A 22,427-nucleotide genomic window follows, 5' to 3' on the forward strand; every position below is an offset into this window, starting at 1 on the left:
CACGAACGTCTTTAAATACACTCAAAAATACATTACGGTGGCCATCATTACATCTCTGTTGTGTTTCACAAAGTTTAGCTAAACACGTTGTGTGAATTAGGCTCAGCTTGTAAAGGGTCGAAGACAAGCCGATGCGGGAACTTGTATGCCTTTTGCAATAGATTATATATTTGCTTGCTTTGCCAGTAAATACACATGGTTATAGAGTCAAAATCAACAGGGACGTATTAACACGGACCGGAAAGTAGACAGCCGTGGGTGTTCCCAACCAGTCTTATTTTTGTACGCACTAAGTGCCGCCAGCTCGTCTGATAATTTATAGAAAATTAACGAAATATTTTACGGGGAAACATTGGAAGGTCAGCCAACTTATTCTTAAATTACTTTTATTCTTAGAGTTGATGGTGCTCCTTACGCAAAGATTAAGAAGGTTTCACACTATTCGCATTTCTTTGAGTTCGATCTCGGCTCCAAATAATTTATATATATAAAAGTTAAAATGTAGAAGAATTCCAGAATAGTCTCGCAATTTGTAGTAAGACATATACAGGTCTTGTTGATGAATGGAAAAAGATAATATTGTATTCACCAATACGATTAGATGACAGAAACCTTTTATACCTGTAAATGTAATGTAATTGTTTGTCTAATGCCTCATTATAATTCACAAGCATTCCTGTGCTCTAGATTAAAAATAGCCGTACCTACTGGATTTGCTCTATTCGAGCGTTGAAATGTACAGAAATTTCAGACTTAGTAGCAAATGGTTCAGGATTACATTTTGACAAGCAGGAGACATTACGTAAACGAATTATTTACAATCAGGTAAAACTCCGCACTCGTCTGTTAATATAAAATAATCATCATGTTCCTGTTATCCTATAAACGCCCACTGCAAGGCATAAGCCTCTCTCTTTTGAGAACCAAAAGACCGAAGAAAAGACCGCGACCTTGGCTGACAAACACATAATTTCATTCATATTCGGAATTGTCCGACACTGATAACTTTATCAAACATTTTCAAATTTAAAAACAAACACTCCTTTATAACAAAGGTAGATACAAATTGCATTGCAAGAATTATAACATTTACTAATAATCGTAATTGCAAATTTTTCGTTCATATTTTTAGTGAAACAACAAATTTAAAATATTTAAAAAAAATTGTCATGGTTGATAAATTTTATTACCAATTTTCTCCTATATCAAAGAATTTAATTTATAAATCCAAAATACAATAACCTTACTAAATTACTTGTACCCTTAAGCCAATAAAATGAATTGCCAAAGGAGCGTCATAATGCACAGCGCGGTCCTTGATTGACATACGTGGTAATTTGATCCATAAGGACGAGGCAGAAGAGTCTGGATGAAACCGAGGTCAAATATGACCCAAAATAAAACTTAAAAAAAACGTCAAGCACACCGGTGGCTGGCCGAAACGCCGCCCTCTGTTTTAGAGACGAAAGCAAACAATACGAAGATATTGGACAAACAAATGTAAATGACCAAAATGTGAGCGTCATGTTTGGCATTCCCATATAGCAACGTTAACACGTCATTAAAGGTAATGATGGCATGATTACGAAGAAGAGCTCGGGTGCAGCGGAACTACGGTGATTGTCTGCTAACTGTGTGGTCTTATACCTTTACAAACAAGGACTGAACTCTTATATGGACCACGTGGCACGATGTTTGATAATCGTCTATACTTTCACTGATCATAATTTTATCCTTACAAAAGGTTATATGGAATGGCGTTTATTTTCTCCTGATTTTACAGAAACATAGATTTTTTGTGATCTTTCCAAAAAAAAAATCCTTTTTAACAATATTCAGTTACTACGACTTACAATAAATCATACAGCAACAAAAATTCCAGATCGTTTTTTCCCAACAGGAGAACTCTGATCGAAATTATGTATCTCCGAGTTATCTTACGATCTCTGTAATCGATACGGGTATCTTAAAAATTACAACAAAGTTATTATCTGACTTTATAGACATTGATAAAATTATTGCGAAGGTCAAATCTATATTAAAAATACTATACGAAAATGTTTTCACCTGTTCTTTCTCACAATAAACTATTTATTCTAGTATTTTCACTTGTATAAATACTTATAAAAATATACCTTTATGTAACGGAAAGAAGATTACAATACAAGAAACAAAAATACAAGTACGTTCCAACTAAACATGTTTGGAGCTTATAATTTTGCTAAATTTTAAACTTGGAAAAGATAAATGTTTTTACGTGTAAATAAAGGTTTCATGTCATTGTTAAATAACTGCTCATTAGCTTGGTAAATGCGGGGTAAACATTTTATGATATTATGCTGCTTAAAAACTTCCTTTAAATTTAAATATTCCAGTTACCTATACTACAGTCATCGTCGTATTCATGTCAGCCGATCGACGTTCAATGGCATAGGCATCCTCTAAACATCGCCAGGATGGCCGGTCTTGCGCTGCCCGCATCGAGCGGCTTGCCGATATATTAAAAGTAAATCATACTAAGTAATTTGTTTCAGAATAAAATCTATCAAGTTTACATTGAGATTATATTCAATTGTATTTGTGAATGAAGCAACAGTTAGGTCGATGGTGTATCTCACCGCCACGACAGCTAGTACGCAGCCAGCAAGTTGCTTCAGCGAATAATAGCAATAACCGTCGCCGTACAATTTGACGGTAGCGCGTGCGAGCGGCCGTTGATTGAGCGAAGAATAAACCCAGCCACCCACATACGCCGTCGTCTGCAGTGTACGGCCTATCGTTAACACGATTTAGATCCCGATACATTGAGTATAATTGTGAGAACATTTGAATGCTCTGGCGCTCCACGAGCTGAGATTGCACAACACCTTGCAGTTTATCTCTAAAACGGTTTCAATTCTGACTATATTGGGAGAAACGTAATAACCACTTGCACAATTCAATATAGTTTAGTAAAAGTTATAACTAAATTCTATGTTCAGGAGAACTTCTTAACGAGGCTATTGTATTTTTATGGTATATTCAATACTATTTATTCATAGAAAACCATATAACATAATGACTATTATCTATACGCATAAATTTGTTTTGTTTTTTACTTATAACTTGAATAACTACTTTTTATATTGTAAATTCATTCGAAAATTAAATACACGAATACAATTGGATATAAACAATATAATACTTTGCACATAGCGTTAGGTTGCGGAAGTTACATGTTCATTGTTACATGTTCAGCTAATTACTGACTGATAAATACACAGCAATATTATTTAAGAAGCTAAAATGCAATAATATATTAACGCGCGACCCAAACAGTTGCTTGTTCAAGCGCATCCTCTTGGACATAACTTACACGTTGGCTAAGCCTCACCATAAATTTACTATGCGCATCATGTGTAATTGTAGATTGAAATAAATCATTAAATAAAACCATGTCAATAGTAATGGTGAACACGCGTAGTTGGCGCTGCGTAACTCACTTGTTACGCCCAATAAATTTTAATAAACCTAATTGGATGACGACAAGTTCAAACATTCCTAACGATATTGATTTAAGACCCCATCTTATAATAATTTGAATCTACCCCGTCATTAAATATTGCATCTACCCGTAGCCCGAACACGCGATACCAAAAAAAAATCTATTAGAGTTACAGAAAATATCCATTAAACTTTTTTTTACTGTATTCAATTAATACACGTGGTAAAATAATATAAAAAATGTACATGTATCCGTCAAAATAAATGACCTCACCTCATGAATTAGGACGTGGCCAGATAGCAGACAGTTCGTAACCATCGCGTTTATCATGTCCTGGAATCGACGGTGACATCAACATAATGATTCCATTGAAGAAAAAATATACCATAACATGTTCAACAGAAACGAAAAGATGACGACACTACATCAACAGCGAGGCTTGACGCATTTGCAATTTACGGACACCGTGCGATTATGTTTAACCAGTACATTAACATACCTTAGACGCTTAGACCATAAAAACAAAGTGTTCCGAAAGTTTTTATACGTCTAAACAGACTATGAAAGTCAATCTGCACGGCCCATACGACGACACAAATTCAGAGCTAATCTGTAATATTAAAAAAATTAATATATATAATAATAAAAAAGGCGTAATAGGCTAAGACTGGTGTGTTATAAATATAGACTGGATGACAAGTGAAATCTTAAATATTATATAATTATAATAGCATCGCTTCAACCAAATTAATTTTGGCATTTATATCGAGCTAACTAGTAAAACGTTGCTTCGGAATTACGAATATTTTATAAGATAAATTTTTACATATATCGATTGTTAGAGGTTATTATCATAACATTTGTATATTAAAAATGTTAATTAATTATTCATCATACAATTGCATTTTTTAAGTGGCAAAAATGTTCATTTTCATTTTAACTCAACTGTTTACGCTAATAAAATCAAGACTCTTTTAGACATCGCCTACAATTCCTTAAAACCGATTCTGTGTAAATAACTGATGCGAAGGCGGGAGAAGAGAGAGCATATTGGCTTAAGAAAGTTCTTTTGTCTGCAAATACAATTCATTAATATCGTTTCAAAATTCTAACATAAGCAGAAATACCTACCGTCTTGAGTACGTAATAGACGAAGAGTACGACATAACAAAAAACTATGTCAATCAATGGCATTTAGGAACACTCCATATTCATCATAGCTTTTGTTACCTAATAAAAACTATACAACAGACTAAATACAGGACGTCCTTACCGCGGTAGAGGGTTATCCTAGCTTAAGTTGGTATTTTTACGATCGTGTAACATTATATCATTACGTGTCGATAAGCGATAAGTGCAATGTATGGGTGCCGTTCCTTGTAGTCAGTCCAATAAACTGAGTGGACGATATCGAGCGGCGTTACTTACTACTTCGTATTCCCAAGAGTGTCATCGTTTTATGACTTTTTTATTCGGCGCGACGCGCGGGACGGAGAAACGCAATACCATTCCAGATTCTGATTTCCATGCCGATACTAAAGTGGGTATGATATAGACGCTGTAAATGAATCATTTGGACCAATCACTGAGCGATAACATCGTGTAAGCAGAAGGATATTTCAGCATGTCTACTGGCAAATGACGTGGACCCAGTGTTGTGTTCAATATTAAAACCCTTTAGTATATGAACGGTGTAATAAACAATTTATGTATAAACAATTTATGCCATTGAGGATGTGTGGTCTCGAAATGCAAGGATTTGTTACTGCTATCACGTTTTCTCAATGTATTATAAAAAGTAGTTTTAAAATTTATTCTTTAATCGTCCACCAACCCATTTTATGGGTATTGATAACTACATTAATTTGAAACTCTATTGCCGATTCACGCTTATATGAATGAAATCAATATAGTTTTTTAAACCGTTCACAGTGTAGGGTCCATCCGTTTTGGGGGTCGGTTTCTTAGCTTTTTATATGACATGTAGTATTCATAATTTATAAAGATGTTTTTAAAAATTATTTGTCATTGGAGTATTAAAAAAAGGTCTTATTGGAAGTTTATAACTTTATAAGGCGCATTCGTGTGTGTGCATAATGGAGTGGGGAACGACCAAAGTCATTGTACCAATTGTATCCGTCCGCGCCAGAGGTGATATCATAAAAATACATTGTAGAAAGAAAATATTGTTATTGTCGCGGGGCAAAGAAGCACTCGTTTGATTGATAAGTTGCGTCTGGCGTCCGTCGGCCACATTACTTTCACCGATGAAAGTCAAGGCGGCTCGTAAAAATATTTGCCGCGTGTACAGCGACTGAAATAGCATATTTAATACGAACGCTGTCTCATTTTATTTAATGTAACCTTCGTATGCAGTGCCATATAAGAGCAACAAATATTGACACATGTAGCATGAGTTGCGAACACAAAGTTGAAATAATGACGACTTCGTCTGCTGCATTCATCTATAAAAATTAAAATTCCAGCAAGTTTGGCCAAAGAAATGAGTGTTGTTCGACTAATAACTTAACGTAATAACACTTATTATTTATTTTTATTAATTACATCAAATTTAGTCTTTCGCGCGTAATCAAATGTTCAAATAATTAAATAAGGATAACCCAAAAATCAAAGTTATTTATATGCATAAGTTTTATAAAGGCGAGATTGATATAGAAGTACCGACGCTATCGCTGTCATTTCTTTTGAAATTGGAAAACTTATATGAAGCAAAAAAGGGCATGAAAATGTCTTTAGTTGTGTTGTTTTAGTACTGAAATTTTTACTTTTATGCTATTCTCGTCTCTCTCTTACACATTTAATTTTATTTAACCTTTCCAACACAACTTTTAAACATGTAGGTAGCATCATTTTTAAATAGATACAGAGTACCACTTAGTATCAGATGACACCCGTCTCGTCACTTTACAGTATAAAAATATAATGCAATCAGAAAGTCTTGATACTAAATCAAATACACAAAATCTCATGGTCAGTATCAAATTACACCTACCAATTGCCATTACGGTAATATCCCTTTATAACTCAAACTAAACAAAACTATCCAAATTTATGAGTTAGATCCCGATGAATAAAAGAACGGAATCAAAGCGCCACGGAAACCGAATAAAGGAAATATTTCTCAGACGAAAGAAAAAAAATTCAAAAGATGGAGAGATAAAGGCGGCCATTCACGGTGCACGGTAAGAGGCACCCGCTGTTTTATCAAATACGAGATTAGTCCTTTCGAAGTCGTAGCTTTTCTTTTATAAGGGACAAATATTTTGACACGCTCGCTGGCAAACACACGGCAGATGTGTAACGGGATTAAGGTCAAACCCGTACGCTTAATTACACATAAAGATATATACTCCTATCTCTTCGGATAAAGAAAGTTCAAATAGAATGCTTATGTTATTTTGTCGGGGTGTGTTATCAACGTCTCACTCAGGAAACTTCCAAAATGCTCATTTAATCCATGTTTTATCTAGTCGGTTTAATAACAATTAAGTGTACCAACTTCAAAAGGATAACCGCCGATTTTTAATTACGTGTAATAATTAACATATTTAACTAATGTGATAATAATATCTCTATTAAAAGTAAGCTTTTAATTCATTCAATAATTGTTAAACAGTTAAAAATTATAAGTAAGACTTTTGATTTTGTTTTGATGGCGACAAATTTCATATAAACTGTCTCCCATCCGCTTCGCAAACTTAATGTATAATTTTGGTTAAATCCGATCTAAATTTATCTCTACTCGGCGAAAGGAATATTTCTACCAAAATTCCAAGTCTCGTAAATCTTATGATTCTCTTAGATACAGATCGATTGCTTACAGTTGTAAAAACTTTAAAGCAGTGAATGCATAGTTCATTTGTCAGAATAAAACTTTAACGTATAAAGTGATCAATTTAAAATTATATTAATTTATTTTTTTATGCTGGAATTTGACAGGCAATAATTTCTGGCAATAGTCTGCTGGGTCAGACAGTAAAGAATAATTATCTTAATATGTATGAATCTGAATTTTAAAAACGCTTTTCTTTCAATATTATCATTACATCATTTATTGTTTCTGAAATAATTGATTACATTTATAACCAAATCATCTGTATACTGCATGATGGGAAGTAGCTGTAAAAGCTATTACCATCACGCAGTATAAAGTGCTACAGGCGCAGGTTTTTGCTGTCAGATAAACTCATGCTTTAAAGTTTTTACACCTATAAGCAATCACCTACATACAGGGTGATATGAAATAAGTGTAAAAGCTTTAAAGATTTTTGCTGACAAATAAGCATATACATTTACTCCTTTAAAACTTTTACACCTATAACTAATCACCTGCATACAGGTGCTGGGAAAAAAGTGACAAATGAACTTTACATTCACCTCTTTAAAACTTTCTCACCTGTAACCAAGCATCTCGTATATCTAAATATATGTATAACGCGAAATAGTAGAAAATATAGATAAAGCGAGTTAAATGATTGTAAAATCGTATTAGAGCTATTAACATAAAAATTAAAAATGATATAACGATAAAAGGAACGGGATAATTGCATAAAAGGCCCACCGGTTTACCCCGTTTATAAGATCGGCGTGGATCAGGAGGCATGCACGCTATCTCGCATAGGCTTGTGACCGACATAGCGTGCGGGACCGCATCCACAATCCGCCCTGAATAGCAGTCCGCGCGCCTTTTGTCGACACCGCTCAATTGGCACTGATTAAATTCCTTATTTTCAGCTAAATTGCAAAAAAAATATTTACTTTTGATTATTTTTATTCGCGCATTGCATAGAGCTGAACTAACTGTTCGCCACATAAATAATTAAAAACAGAAAAAAAAATAATTTAACAAAGTTATTTATTAATGTTATCCGTTTTTTCAGAGATATTCCCAGAAGAATGAATGTCACCGACGTGGCACTAAGAATTGGTCGTCTGAAGCAGCAGTGGTCGTGGCACATCGTTTGTGTAATCGACGGCGGTTGAGGTCGAAAGAATATTGAGTGGCTACCACGAGCCGGTGGACGTGGTGTGGGCAAGCAGGTCATTGGTCGATCTTTGCAGGCCGCTTCAAACCCATCCTCGTATTGATAATATATAAGGAAGGCTATGTCCAGCAGTGAATGTTCTATGGCTGAAATAATGATGATGATGATGACTGTGTGTATGTGGATTAAAATACCTGACAATACTTTGATTTATTCATTTTCACTGACAATAAAGCAAAATCAACTGTTACAATTCATAAATAATTCTTTATACGCTGTACTGACGAAAAAGAATCACCATTAAATCGTAGTTATATAATAATCCAAACCTCATATATTTAATCGTCATATGAAACAAGGTACGTTGAAAATGTTTACGTGAGGCAAATAGACACTGTTAATAACGTGAATATTAAGCAATTTGAACAAACAAACAAGTCACATTGAATACATTGAAAACTCAAAGCAAATAAAAAAATGTTTGTCTTTTCTCATTAATATCAACGCTGTGTATTCAAATTAAGCGGTACAGTTGGTGACAATTTTAAGGTTAGGACGTGGTGGGCCTTTTACTAGCAAATCGCTAAACACTTTTGCGCAAAAATTAGGAAAAATCTGCTGACGACATCTCGAATTAAAATACTACACACGTTTCAAGCGACAAATCAAGCCTTGCGTAGGCCTAGGTCTACCGCAGATATTCCGCAGAGCGTCTTGACGACTCGAAAACCTACCCGATAAAACGAACAATGTAACAGCCGGAGGCACGGCTTCCTAAGAAACCCTCAAGCTAATATATTATAAATTCAAATAATTTTATACATAAATAATTCGCAGTATCACAAGTTATAGTATTTATACATGCTCTTTTCACAGTGAGTAGAGATCAAGGCTTAGCGCTTGCAGTGTTGTACCACCACAAACTGTAAGTGATGACAAGCAAATAACATTTGTCACTAACAGAAAAGTGTCTTAATGGATACATTTTTAATATTTTATTATATAATATGGAGTACCGCAAGGTAGTATATGTTTACGTACATTTTTCACCGTTGATGTCTTGACTAAATACGTTCATAGCTAAACCATCTAAAACTCAGTGCAGGTTTAAATGTCAACAGGCAACCAGCGTTCATTAATGAGAAAAAAGTTCAAGATGGAACGGACTTTCAATATTTTTATCGTGTAATATTTGGAGTACCGTAAAAAGGTTTTTACCTACATTTTTCAAAGCGAGTAAGGAGATCGCAGCTAAGCAATTTCAGCGCACTCTAGCTTCAAAAGCAGTCAGGCAACAAATGCCAACAGACAAACAGCATTTGTCAATGACCGAAGAGAGCACAAAGAGCCACGTAACTAGTGAAACTAGGGACTGAATTAGCGCAAACGCGATGCTGCGGTAAGTTTTATGTAAACCTGAAACTAGATTAAAACATATTGCTAGTCGTGTCTCTTTAAATGACTAAAATGTTTATTAAGTCAAAAATACCTTTTGATTTATTACTTAAACGACGCAATTTGTTATTATTCAACAAATTGTTGTTTAGCCATGTTATAACAGTTTAGTTTTACACAGAATTTTACATTCGGTAGATTTTAGATGTTCGACATTTATTTTTATAAACCATTTTTTCTGCAGCATGTAATAAAAATAAGCCTTTACCGTTATTTTTAATTAGAAGCGTTACAGCTTTCAAAATCGTGATATTTACCCATTTGCCTGCAAATAAATGGCGGATTTTTTTACTAGAGTAGACAATTATAAAGATATATATTTCAGTATTATTTATAGGTAATATGTTGCATTATGGACATATTTGAAATGTAGAATAAATAGCCGTAACTTCACAATTTTAACACTCATAAAGTTTCCGTGCTTTTCTTTTCTTTTAGGTGACAAACAAATTCAGTTGCCAACAAAGAAATCAAAAACAAAATATCGCATTCAAGTAATACAACAGGTATCCGTATCAGTGGTTTTATGCGTGATCTTATACTGTTACGAACGCAGCAGCGTGTATATACGCTTATGATTGAAATGAGTTAAAGTATAAAAAAATATAAGTTAAACAATTATGTAATTTCGAATAGAATTCAAAAAATCAGCACAGTAATGTAACAATACAAACATATGAACAAATAGTATGGAACATACGAACACAAATCGACTTGGAGAGAGAAGGCATGTTTGTCGTGTAACTGTGGTACGGTCAAGTGAACGAGAGGCGCAGACCGATGGACAGTTATATAAACAAGCATTGTGCGCACTAGTACAACAACAGTGCATCCCATTGGCAGCTGGTCATATTAAAACGCATATCGGCTATCAATTACGCATTAAAAAAATCCATATTTCAAACGAAAATTATATATATATTACTTATTATTAACCTGTGATTGATTTAAGATCATTAAAAGGCTAGAAATATTGCTAATTTCTCAGCAGAATATCTGGATAGGTATTACACCTAATTTTAATTAAAGTGTTAAAAAATCAAAGTGATCACTCTGAAATATTTTACATTAATTAATTTTTCTATTTAAATGCGACAGGCCAGTAACTTTTAACAAAACCATGTCAACGGGGTGAGATTTATAAACAATAATTATTCAGTTATTTAATTAAACATGTAGTAATCCGAATTTCGAAAACGGTTTTTACGTATAACATTATTCATTATTTGAAACCATTGAACAGAGAGTTTCATTTATAGTTCTTTAAAGCTTTTACACCTATAACCAATCATCCTACACGTTAGCACCAAGGAATATTCGACTACGGTACTACTGGAAGTAAGGAATATTACAAAATACGTACGCATAAATTGGCCATGTAAACTGCACGTTTGTTTAATTTATCAAATTACTATAAACAACCAGTATACAATAAAATAATCTAATAGTTCAATTATAAACTTAGTTACATTATTATTAGTACGGTTTACTATTTCAACTAAATCTTACAAAAAATATTTTGAAGTGACATTTATTTAATAATAAAAAATAACAGTTAATCCTATTACCCCTCGGTAGTCGAGTCATGTTCTATTCGTTTATTGACATGAAAACATATAACACTAAAACAATTTTGAAAAGTCCAATAACAATCGTTGTGTTACGAGTTAAAAATAAATCGTGTACGTTGAATCAACAATAAGTAAAATGGTAACTTTTTTCTAAAGTAATTTTAGATACTACTCTCTATTCTGATAGATTTTGATTTCTGATAGATTTTGGTGCTATTAATTTTATGGAGCTGTTTTTTTAAATGGCTTCCGGTATTGGGTCTCTGGTACTTCTCTATCCGATTTGGGACAGGGCATTCACATTTTCTTTTTTATAATTCTTTTCACATACTTTTTAAAATCTTTACTCATGTTTTTTTCATCATATGTTCAAATTTTGCTCTTCTTTCATTTTATAATTCTCTAGCATTCCTCTACATACTAAACTACTTTCGTGCATCGCCTCTCCTTCACCTCGTTGCTCAAATATTACAGATTTAGGTCATTATCACATTTTTTTGTTTACAGCTTTATTTTTATGCCATACTATTTTGTATTCATATAATCATTTAATACAGGGAAAAAGCTCTCGGTGTTAAAGTTTCCTTTATTCATAGGTTTCTTCTTTCCAGCGGCTCTTCGTGTTTATGTGAGGCGGCACTTGATCCTTTTTGAAATCGGTGCGTCAAGTTCAAATGCTACTTATTGTATGCTACTATAACCATTTTACAACACACCAAAAATGAAGAACTCAGTGTAGACATCTAGTGTCACGGTTACACATTACAATACCTTGTAGTAGAGTAGAACATATTGTACAATTAAACCAAAAGATGGCGCTTCAGAAAATTAGTAAACACCTCTTTAAAAATATTGTTGGTTAGTAAAATTATAATTACCTTTGTTATGTCAGTGATATTAAAACAATGTAATTATTAATAGTAATATTATGTATTACAGAATAATATAGTTATAACAATTATACATGTGATGCTACATACTTAAAAGTTGTGTTGTGAAGGTTGCATAAAATGATGTGTAAGAGAAAGACGAGAATAACATAAAAGTGAAAATTCCAGTACTAAAACAACTTAACTAAAGACATTTTCATGCCCTTTTTTACTTCATATAAGTTTTCCAATTATCTTTGCAGAATGATTCATTAAAAAATGAAATGACAGATAGCATTGGTACTTCTATATCAATCTCGCCTTTATAAAACTTATGCATATTAATAACATTGATTTTTTGGTTATCCTATTTAATTATTTGAACATTTGGTTACGCGCGAAAGACTAAATTTGATGTAATTAATAAAAATAAATAATAAGTGTGATGTTATTACTTTGAATTATTAGTCGAACACCACCCATTTCTTTGGCCAAACTTGCTGGAATTTTAATTTTTATAGGTGAATGCGGCAGACGAAGTCGTCATTATTTCAACTTTGTGTTCGCAACTCATGCTACATGTGTCAATATTTGTTGCTCTTATATGGCACTGCATACAAAGGTTACATTAAATAAAATGAGACAGCGTTCGTATTAAATATGCTATTTCAGTCGCTGTACACGCGGCAAATGTTTTTATAAGCCGCCTTGACTTTCATAGGTGAAAGTAAAGTGGCCGACGAACGCCAGACAGTTGAAATTCAAATTTATATGTGATATTTCCTCAGTCCAATCATCACACGATACAGCAGTTACCAATTGGTATGCCACATAACAAAATTATGGTCTGTATTTTAATTATTTATGACAGCACAAATTAAAATATCAAAGAATGGACAAATCGCAGGTATTATAACAAGCTTCCATTGAAACTGAGAGTGTGGGTAGATAACATTATAATTTTCATAAGTAGATACAGCTTGGTTGCTAGCACAACAGGTTTTAGATTAGACACAACCATTTAGTAGGAAAAAAAATTCTTGAGTCGCGCTTATTGACAACATTTCCGTAGTACCAAGAGGCCCATTTCATACGATTCTGAACCGGGGTCTTTTTTTTAACTGTTTCATGCTACTTATATTACAAGACAAATTGTTAGTTATTGTTTTAAATAAAATAAACAAACTTTAGAATATTTAGATCTGTGGGTACCTAAGTACCCGATTACTAAAAGAAGTGGGTATATGAGGTAAAATTGGTTACTAACAAGAGTTTATGAGACTATATTTGTAATCCAAGGTATAATACATACCCTTTTGAGAGGTACTTTGAAGCATATAATTCTTGTTCCTTCAATAACTCTACCGCAAGCTTTGTACTGCAACCATCTGCAACAGAATTACCCTTACGGTCAGAATTAACGCTATAACAAAGTACACTACAAAGCTGAAATTCATATTACCTATCTGGAATTGCAGCAACCATTTCGAATCCTCTAGAAGATATTTATGTCGCATCTATAACATTAATTAGAAGCAACTTATACTCCTGCAATTTTTAGAATTCAACTTATAAATAAACAAATACATCACCTAAAATAACCTCAAAATGTTTGTAAATAAGAGAATCGCAGAACGAAACGTCAAGTAATCGAGTTTCGTTAAAAAACTAATCGACTAATATTAGTAATTAACAATATGATGTTATAATCATATTAAATATTATTTTGCTTGTTTGTGTTATACATTTGAAAGATATTAAAAAAAAATTTCCGATTAAAAATTGGGTAAAAATGTGGAAGAACTTTACAAAATTGATAACTTCATTAATACGTTAAATTTCATACTAGTTATCTGTAATCGATTGTCTAAAGTTTTATATGTAGCATAAGGAACATTAAATGTTAATTATATGATGAAAAGGTTCTATCGAACATGCTGTTCAATAATATTTAATTTGAAAGTGAACGTAGCTGTTTTTTTAAAATTGTAACAATCATTAAAACCAACTAAATATTTATTTACAACCTTTTATATATAATAAATGGTCTATTTCATGATCTGTTATTAGTCGTAATTTATCTTTTAGTAAAACATGCCTTAATAGCTTTTATATTTGTAGCGCACTACATAGTTTTTGTGTCAAATCTTATTGTTATGGTTTCTATAGAAACATGAAAAGAAGGACATGTTTAATCGAAAGTGTAGATATAACGGATTTGATTAACACGGGTATTGAAAAGAGAATTAGAGATAGTGTTTATATTCAGGAAAACAACGGAATGATTCACAAAAATACTTTATGGTTTAAAACTTTACTAAATGCCGAAAAGTCGTGCATAAAAGATGACAAAATCAAAAAAGTGCACTACAAATTTGAGGATGGAAGGGAAATGGTTGAGGAATATAATGTCGATACGCAAGTTTTGTTACGCAGAGCTTGGAAAGTAAAGGGAAAATTAGACGGTGAAGGCAAATGGTATGTAGAGATTGGTGATCCTATTCCAGAAGTAACACCTAATAGTGAACTCTCTGATTTAACAGAGTGTAAAGATCAGGTAAATTGTTTTTATCATATAATGTTAAAAATTTACTGTTAAGAAGCCTCATTCGAATTTTTTTTTGAAGCCCATACTTACTAGACGGAACACTAGAATAAATTTAGAATGGAGAATTAGAAACTTGCCATATCCCATAGAAACCTATTCAATCAAAGCTGACAGTACCAATAGGTGTATTGTTGTAAGTACAACCAACAAGAAATATTACAAAAAACTTGAAGTTCCTGAACTGGAAAGATTAAACATACCAGTACAACAAGCGAACATACAAGCGTCTCATAATTTTAACACTTTAATAATTGCTGTAAGTATTACATGAATATCTAAAATTTTATATTAGAATAACTTCATACTTAAATTAGTAATAAATAACTAGATGGAAAATAATGAAATGAAAATGCCAATTTGATCTTATGTAAATATTTTATTTTCAGCCATATTTTTATATTTCTCCTGATAATGAGCAAGCATATAATATTTTTTGATTCAGTACACCAAATATTTTTTTATCAACTAAGTATTATTCATACTTATACAGATTGATTGGAGATGTAAAAGCTTTAAAGGGCTGAATGTGTAGCTAGTAATTATATGTACAAAGTGAACACTAAAAAAATAATTTTATCTATTGGAATATGATGGGCCAATAACTTCTAGCAGAACAAACTCTGCAGGGATAGATAGTAAACTAGAATTTGTTTTTATATGTAGTTATCCTAATTTTGAATGCTGTTCCTTACTGTATTATCATTAATTATCATTGATTTTTGAATAGGGTGAAAACAACAATTATAACCAATGAGCAATGCATTTACACCTCTAAACCTTTGAGACTAATAACCAATCGCCCTGTTTATTTACTGCTTTTAAATAACTCGAAAATCTTTATGATTATCTTGAATGTTATCCATCTGATTTCAGTATAACAAACCAACACAACTTCTTGAAATGGAAAAGGACTGGTTTCAGGAGCTAAAAAAAGTAAAACCTAACAAGGATATCCCAAGTGATTGCAAGACTCAGTAATGCACTATAACAATCATTGTTATGAATGAATATATGGAAAAATACATACAACTTATAAATGTATTGTTTGAAATCTTTATTTCAAATAAAATGCATTAAGTTTTAAACAATTTATTTAACCTCAAACATTCTTACTGCATTCATATATAATTAAGGTTGTTTTAATTTTATGAGTGTTCTGTACTTTTCTTGAACTAATCATCCATAGCTAAAGCTTTAGCTTGTTTCTTCAATTCTTCTTCATCATCTTCTGTATTCAGTTGTCCCTTTGCACTTAGATATTCACTATATTGTTTGGGTATGCTCATGAATGTTTTAATTTTAGCTCGCAGCTGTTTCCAAGTTTCCTGATAGTAATTTTTTCTGTCCTTTTCCATTGCCTTGTAATCATGACCATATTTGTCCATCAGGTAAGTTATGAATTCTACTTGACCCTTCGGCAACCTGCGTATAAAACAAGGAAGATTAAACTATTTATCTATTTCAATAAAGCAGCTTCCTTTAGTTAATATAACATAATTTAATATGATTTAGTTTGCAAAGAAAGGTCACCTATTTGAAGTGTTACAGTTCTTGTATCACGGAATAATTAATTTAACATATTACATATTTATATAAATAAATCTATATATATATATATATATATATATATATATATATATATATATAAATATTACTGTGTAGAGATCATTGCTTCTCATCAAATATTAGAAATAAAAAATGGGGAATTTTTGTCTACTTCACTGTACTTTACTATTAATCAAGAATATGATTTTGAGGACCCAAAGCAAAATAAGTAAAGTAGTGTAATAGTGAAATGTGCAGAAACTAGAACAAAATGCTTGTGTTGCTTAAAATATCTTCTATATTCCAATAAAGAATACAAGAAAGTGTATTTAAATGTTATCTATAATTATTATCAATGAACTTATAATAAATAAATTAAGATTAATATTTAAATAGATCCATAAATGGACCTGACAAATATTCTCAGGTCTCTATTTTTGTCTACAATTCCTAAAATTATCTTTTTGGAAATTAAAGAATTTATTAAGCACAAACTCTGCCAAAAGACATATTTTTCAAAGTATGTTCAATATATTTGGACATCTTGAACATAAGTCCCATTTTTAAAGAAAAAAAATGATAATTTAATCATCATAAAAACCCCACTAAGTTCTGAGTATCAAACTATTTAAAAGCTAACAATTATAAATTTTTGTGATGATTGATGATGTAATAAAGCTACTTTGACCATGATACACATCATCCTTGCAGCATTGGCATGTCATTAACCTAGCACTCCTCCCCATGCCTGGAAATGTATTCACATTAAGAAAGAGATACAATCTTGACATGTTGTATTTCCTATGTTATTTAAATACAACATAAATGGATCTTCAATGTAAAAAATATTACTTACATGAATCTTCTTTCTCTTGGGGCTCTAGCATCCTTTTCTAATTTTTCAACTACTTCTTTCTTTATAGGTACCTGAGTGACAATCTCTTCTTCGTCACTATTGTCTATTTCTCCTTTACCAACGATTACTTTGGCTTCTTTTAATTTTTGTTGTTTGAAATTTGGTATTTTTATAACCTTATTGGGATCATTTGCAAGACCCATATCTGCTAAATTTTTATAAGACGACTTCTTGTGGTCCCACGCTTCCTTTATAATTGGACTATAATTGAAAAACCATTATTTAGTCATTTTTAACGTAAGTTTCAGAAAGTAACATTTATAAAACTTACCATGGTACTGTTCCTGTATTGCGTCCTTTTTTATTCATTCTTTTACGATTAAGTTTATGAAGATATTTCTTTTTACGATGTTGTTTTTTAACTTTCATCCTGTTAGGTTTTTAAATTATCTTCTTCAAATTAATTTCAATGTTGATATTAAACACGTTGTTTTTAAGTATTTATAAACTGAAACGTCAATATGACATTTATTTACCTCTTTGTGGCATAAAGACAAAGGTAACGTATAACTTGAGTTAAGTGATACCTCTGCTAATGTAAATGTAGAGTTGTCTATAAGTTTAAAATAAACCGTTAAGCGCAATTATTTACGTGCACTTCGACATAAGATGTTAAGTCACATCACCACAGTAATTTCATATGTTACTACATTTGTTATAAGTAGGTTGTTAAAAGGCAAATTTTTTCGCTAAACATTTAACAAAGTTAAAAGTTATTCGCATTACCTAAGGACTCCATAAATTCACATTATATAATAAATGTTTTACATGATTATACTGTCTATACTGTTACTTTTCACAAGATTGCTTCAAAACTGTTGTGTAAACACACAACCACATAGCCCTATTTTACAGAATGGATAGGTATGTGGATTCTTTTTCTTGTTTTTACACTAATCCGGACGTTACTGAGGACAGTAATTTTTTTAAAGATTCATAATCCACTAGTCCTCATTCCTCAAAACTGTAAAATCAGGAAAGGGTCATTACGCCAATAGTATAATCATAATAAAATATAATTATCAAAAATATATAAATGTAAAATGGTGAAATTACTGGACCACATCATAGACAATTGTTTAAGTTTGTATACTTCTATATGTCACTGTCATTATTATTTCTATTTGAGGTTATATTTTCAAATAAAGGTGGTGTTCTGAATACTTCTTTTATTTTTAAGTGTTTTTTGCAATAAAAAATAATTCAGAAAAATGCATAAAACCGGTGCAACCAGATATCAAAAATTCCTCAAATCTGAGAAAGCGAAAACTAAATTAAAAGGAAAAAAAGAATTACCTAAAGGTACTAACGTTACGAAAACTAATTTTAAAGTAAAAAAAATAATAATAAAGGAGCAACTTAAAAAACATGGACAAACAGAATTCTTGTCTTCTAAAAAACTAAATGCTAAAGAATTAATATCACGACTGTCTCATTTTAACACAAATGCTCGAATGGAGGCTTTAGCTGGTTTAAAGGAGCTAATAACTACACACAGTAATTGTATAGAGGAAAATCTTGGTCAGTTTATTCACGGAGTGACACCTTTGGTACTAAATATAGAAAAAACAGTAAGTATTTATAATAGTCTGTACTAGTTATTAAGGTCTGTAGATGAACGAAAGTCACCAATATAACCCAGGGGTTAGACCACACATTATAGGATATACACCCACAATGTGGAGTGATAATTTTACCCAAGGTTAAATCTTTGGGAAAGCCTATTTCCAGTAGCTTATGGCCAAAATGATGATGATTAAGTGTTACTTGGTGAAAACTTTCATAAATGCGTTGAAATACAATTATTCACTAATTTGAATTATTTATCATGTAATCATCATCATCTGGAACTTACTACTATGCTCCATTCTACTAATTTATTTGTTGCAATGCAACATTGTAATGCTGGACTTAGATGTCTCACAGGTGTTTATATATATTTTATGTTAATTCAGATTTGTAACAATGATGTTTCAATTTAGTGTTATAAGCATCAGATAAGATAGTAGTTATAGGATAAAAATAAAATAAATATTATTAAAAAGATATGTGAACAAAATTTACTTGTTAAAACATAATGGTTTATGTTTACATTACATACTTTTTTCATTGCCACCAATTTTATATAAAAAAGAAAAGAAAATGGTCATATGGATCACAGGAAGAAAAAAAATTCCCATTTATATTTCATTTAACAATTGTTTTATAATACTCTTCCTCAGAAGAGAAACATCTGATTTCATGCTTTCATTACAATTATTCACATAAAAATTTTATACCATCCGTTTAATACTAACTTCTCTTGCAGGTAAGACGTGAGTCAATAAAAGTAGTTCATTTGGTTTTAACAAATGTGGTTTCAGAGAAATTGGATCCATTTTTTGATGTTCTGTCTACGTACTTAAGGAGTGCTCTGACTCATATAGATAACAGAATTCAGGAGGATTCCCTTTTATTTCTTGATGTGTTATTGTTATGTACACCTAGATTAATTGCACTTGATTTTCACAAGATTATTCCTAACTTTCTGGACATGATTTCAAAGGTAAAGATAGATTCAAAACAGGAGAGAACTTTAACTGTTAATCTGAGCAGACAAATAACAACAGTAAAGTGGAGAATAAAAGTTTTTCATCGCTTACAACAATTTATCTGTAAGTTTGCTCAATACAATGATATTTATATAACAGAACATGAAGCTAATGAAACTACATATATCTTTAACCCAAAAAGCAATAATAACTTTTCCTTATACAACCCTGTTTATACATCTGTTTGTACTCTGTCTTGTTTTTCCTCTAAAAATGTTCATAATAATCTTGTATCAGATGAAGCAGAGAAATTTAGATCTTATGTGAAAACATTGATGCCATTACTTTTTGATATATGGCTAGAAGCATGCCCTAGTATAAAAGCAGACAAAAAAATTGAAACTGTAATAACTGAAGATGCAGCTATATTGTTAAAATACATTCTCGAAATAATATCTTTGGTTTGGAAAGTTACAGAACATTATGACCAAAAATACCCGAGAGGTATGTTAAAAAAAACATTTGTGCATGATTACAGAGATTCATTTAGCCAACACTTTGTTTCTTCGTTCCCATTTGTAACAATAATAAGATCTGGATCCAACAAAAATATTGATTTACCATTTGATGATGGTATAACAAATCCAAAGCTAATTACAGAAAACTTAAAAATTTGCTATTTCTATATAATAATTAATCGGAACATAGACATAAAAAAACATAAAACAGAAATACTATCTGTACTTAATTACCTAAGAAAACATATGTTTTATCAATCTCAAAATGAGTCAGAGATAGGTTTTAAGATCTTGCATAAAATTTTTTCAAATGAAATATCTGTTTGGAACAAAAGTGTAAATGTTGTCGAGTCATTGTTAAAAAAAATTATTGAGACTTACTTTGATGAAAATATATCTAGCTCACTCAGACAACAAATTTTTACAGTACTTTGTAAAATAGCAATCAATGAAAATTTAGTTAGTTTTCATGCCAGTGATGCATACAAGTCATGGCTTAAAATTCTACCAGATATTTTGATAGAGGAATCAATAACTAATGATACAGTTGATATACTTCATAAATTTGCAGCTAGTAATAATAAAGTGTTTAATGAAATAATAAAACCTAAGTTAACAAGTGTAATACAAAATCTACCAAAACTTATAATAAGTGATTTCAAAGGTGATAGGAGTTACTACAAATTGTTTTCAATACTTTACTGGATAAATACTTGGGATGAAAAATCCTTTAACTTATTAGAACAGCAAATAATGAATAGTGAGTACAGGAGTGATTATGGGAACTATATTTTGGGTATATTGAAAAGTAAAAGTGGCCACATATAAATTGTGTAAAAGCTAATTGTAATGTATACACATGAGAAAAAAGTAAATATCAATAAATTTATCTTTTATTTAATTCAAACATGTAATTCCAATATGACTCTGTCAACTAGAAAAATGTGCAGAATTACCATGAATTTTAACAGTCAACTCTTCAGGCAATGGTTATTATACCACCATATCTGATGAATGCTTAAGATCAAAGAAATAATTGCTTGATTGTACAATAGTGTTTTTACCTTATTATTGTGTTTTTAGTCACACACTTTGTAGTACTGTACTGTTGAATATTGCTCCCTTGTAATTTTCAAGGTAGCTCTGTACATTTGACTAAAAAATATTATTACAAATATTATCAAAGCTGATTACAATCATTTTTAAAAAGCAAAAATAGGTTATTATTATTGCATGAATGTTAATTTTAAAATAATTGTTTATGTATGCAATAAATATTTTCAAATGATGGGACTCAAGAAAAAGGAGGAACTTTAATGTAATAAATTTATGAATCGAGAAATAATCTTTAAATTGAGTTCCGTAAGAAACATTTTGATTAATGTATATTTATTATCCTCAATATAATTCCTTTATTTATTTATATTTAAAAAATAAAATATTATTAACTTTTGTAATCATTTACTAAGATAAATTATAATTAACATACACTGTTTTTGATTACACTTTAGTTTAGGATTTAATTCAATAATTCACATATTTGTTATGACCATAGACTTGAAAATCATTTATATAACATTGTTTATAGGCAACTAATAAAAAATAAGAGGTATCTTAAGTTTAATATGATAAAGCCTCTTTGACATTTTTACATACTAGATTCTTATATAACATCATCACTTCTACATTTATCATTTCACATTATATATATTGTTTGGCAAATTTTGGCAAAATAATAGATTCCCAATATAATAAGAAGTGATGTATTGAGCTGAATTTTGTAAATGATAAATTTTCAGTAAGATATATATTGAATTATGGTATTACAAGTATGAACAATTTTTTTGAGAAATTTGTCCTCATAAATGCTTTATTATTTCCATGCTATTTTAATATTAAAGTTGTGCATTCCATGCTATCATTT

The 22,427-nt window shown here is 31.1% G+C and overlaps 4 protein-coding genes across 6 annotated transcripts in view; 2 read left to right on the forward strand and 2 right to left on the reverse strand.

Annotated features, from left to right (window-relative positions):
- The window catches only part of LOC137933826 (RNA/RNP complex-1-interacting phosphatase homolog), a 64,255-nt gene extending 50,223 nt beyond the window's left edge, over positions 1 to 14,032 (reverse strand). For 2 of the 3 annotated variants that reach the window (XM_068777889.1, XM_068777887.1), the window contains exons 1-2: positions 13,848 to 14,013; positions 13,698 to 13,773 (exon numbers count right to left, since the gene is read on the reverse strand). In XM_068777889.1, coding sequence (XP_068633990.1) covers positions 13,698 to 13,773; positions 13,848 to 13,870 — 99 coding nt within the window. In that variant the 5' untranslated portion in view covers positions 13,871 to 14,013. Of the gene's footprint in view, positions 1 to 13,697; positions 13,774 to 13,847 lie in introns of all 3 variants that reach the window. The other variant, XM_068777888.1, reaches the window with a different exon arrangement.
- A 361-nt stretch (positions 14,033 to 14,393) lies between these two features.
- Positions 14,394 to 16,039, forward strand: LOC137933753 (protein DPCD). The gene is made up of 3 exons (XM_068777790.1): positions 14,394 to 14,942; positions 15,013 to 15,249; positions 15,867 to 16,039. The coding sequence occupies exons 1-3, from the start codon at positions 14,559 to 14,561 to the stop codon at positions 15,969 to 15,971; spliced, it is 726 nt and encodes a 241-aa protein (XP_068633891.1). The 5' UTR covers positions 14,394 to 14,558; the 3' UTR covers positions 15,972 to 16,039.
- Positions 16,040 to 16,072: 33 nt separating this feature from the next.
- On the reverse strand, positions 16,073 to 17,924 carry LOC137933754 (nucleolar protein 16). Its single transcript, XM_068777791.1, has 3 exons — positions 17,726 to 17,924; positions 17,395 to 17,655; positions 16,073 to 16,415 (listed from the first exon to the last, which is right to left on the reverse strand). Exons 1-3 carry the CDS (start codon positions 17,821 to 17,823, stop codon positions 16,166 to 16,168), a joined length of 609 nt encoding a protein of 202 aa, XP_068633892.1. The 5' UTR covers positions 17,824 to 17,924; the 3' UTR covers positions 16,073 to 16,165.
- Positions 17,925 to 18,595: 671 nt separating this feature from the next.
- LOC137933728 (testis-expressed protein 10) lies at positions 18,596 to 21,836 on the forward strand. The gene is made up of 2 exons (XM_068777756.1): positions 18,596 to 19,025; positions 19,763 to 21,836. The coding sequence occupies exons 1-2, from the start codon at positions 18,666 to 18,668 to the stop codon at positions 21,329 to 21,331; spliced, it is 1,929 nt and encodes a 642-aa protein (XP_068633857.1). The 5' UTR covers positions 18,596 to 18,665; the 3' UTR covers positions 21,332 to 21,836.
- The last annotated feature ends 591 nt before the right edge of the window (positions 21,837 to 22,427 follow it).

This window comes from Battus philenor, unplaced genomic scaffold, assembly GCF_028537555.1.
Source record: "Battus philenor isolate CCGP_79_NKW_IND1 unplaced genomic scaffold, ilBatPhil1.0.hap1 SCAF_14, whole genome shotgun sequence".
Taxonomy (NCBI): domain Eukaryota; kingdom Metazoa; phylum Arthropoda; class Insecta; order Lepidoptera; family Papilionidae; genus Battus; species Battus philenor.

Bases quoted from the DNA above. Each gene is read 5' to 3' on its own strand.
- LOC137933753 (XM_068777790.1), top strand. From the start codon at position 14,559: ATGAAAAGAAGGACATGTTTAATCGAAAGTGTAGATATAACGGATTTG. The intron at 14,943-15,012 runs GTAAATTGTTTT...TTTTTTTTGAAG, and splicing joins TAACAGAGTGTAAAGATCAG to CCCATACTTACTAGACGGAA. The intron at 15,250-15,866 runs GTAAGTATTACA...ATCTGATTTCAG, and splicing joins TTAACACTTTAATAATTGCT to TATAACAAACCAACACAACT.
- LOC137933728 (XM_068777756.1), top strand. From the start codon at position 18,666: ATGCATAAAACCGGTGCAACCAGATATCAAAAATTCCTCAAATCTGAG. The intron at 19,026-19,762 runs GTAAGTATTTAT...CTTCTCTTGCAG, and splicing joins TACTAAATATAGAAAAAACA to GTAAGACGTGAGTCAATAAA.
- LOC137933754 (XM_068777791.1), bottom strand. From the start codon at position 17,823: ATGAAAGTTAAAAAACAACATCGTAAAAAGAAATATCTTCATAAACTT. The intron at 17,656-17,725 runs GTAAGTTTTATA...TTTCAATTATAG, and splicing joins AATACAGGAACAGTACCATG to TCCAATTATAAAGGAAGCGT. The intron at 16,416-17,394 runs GTAAGTAATATT...TTTTATACGCAG, and splicing joins CCAAGAGAAAGAAGATTCAT to GTTGCCGAAGGGTCAAGTAG.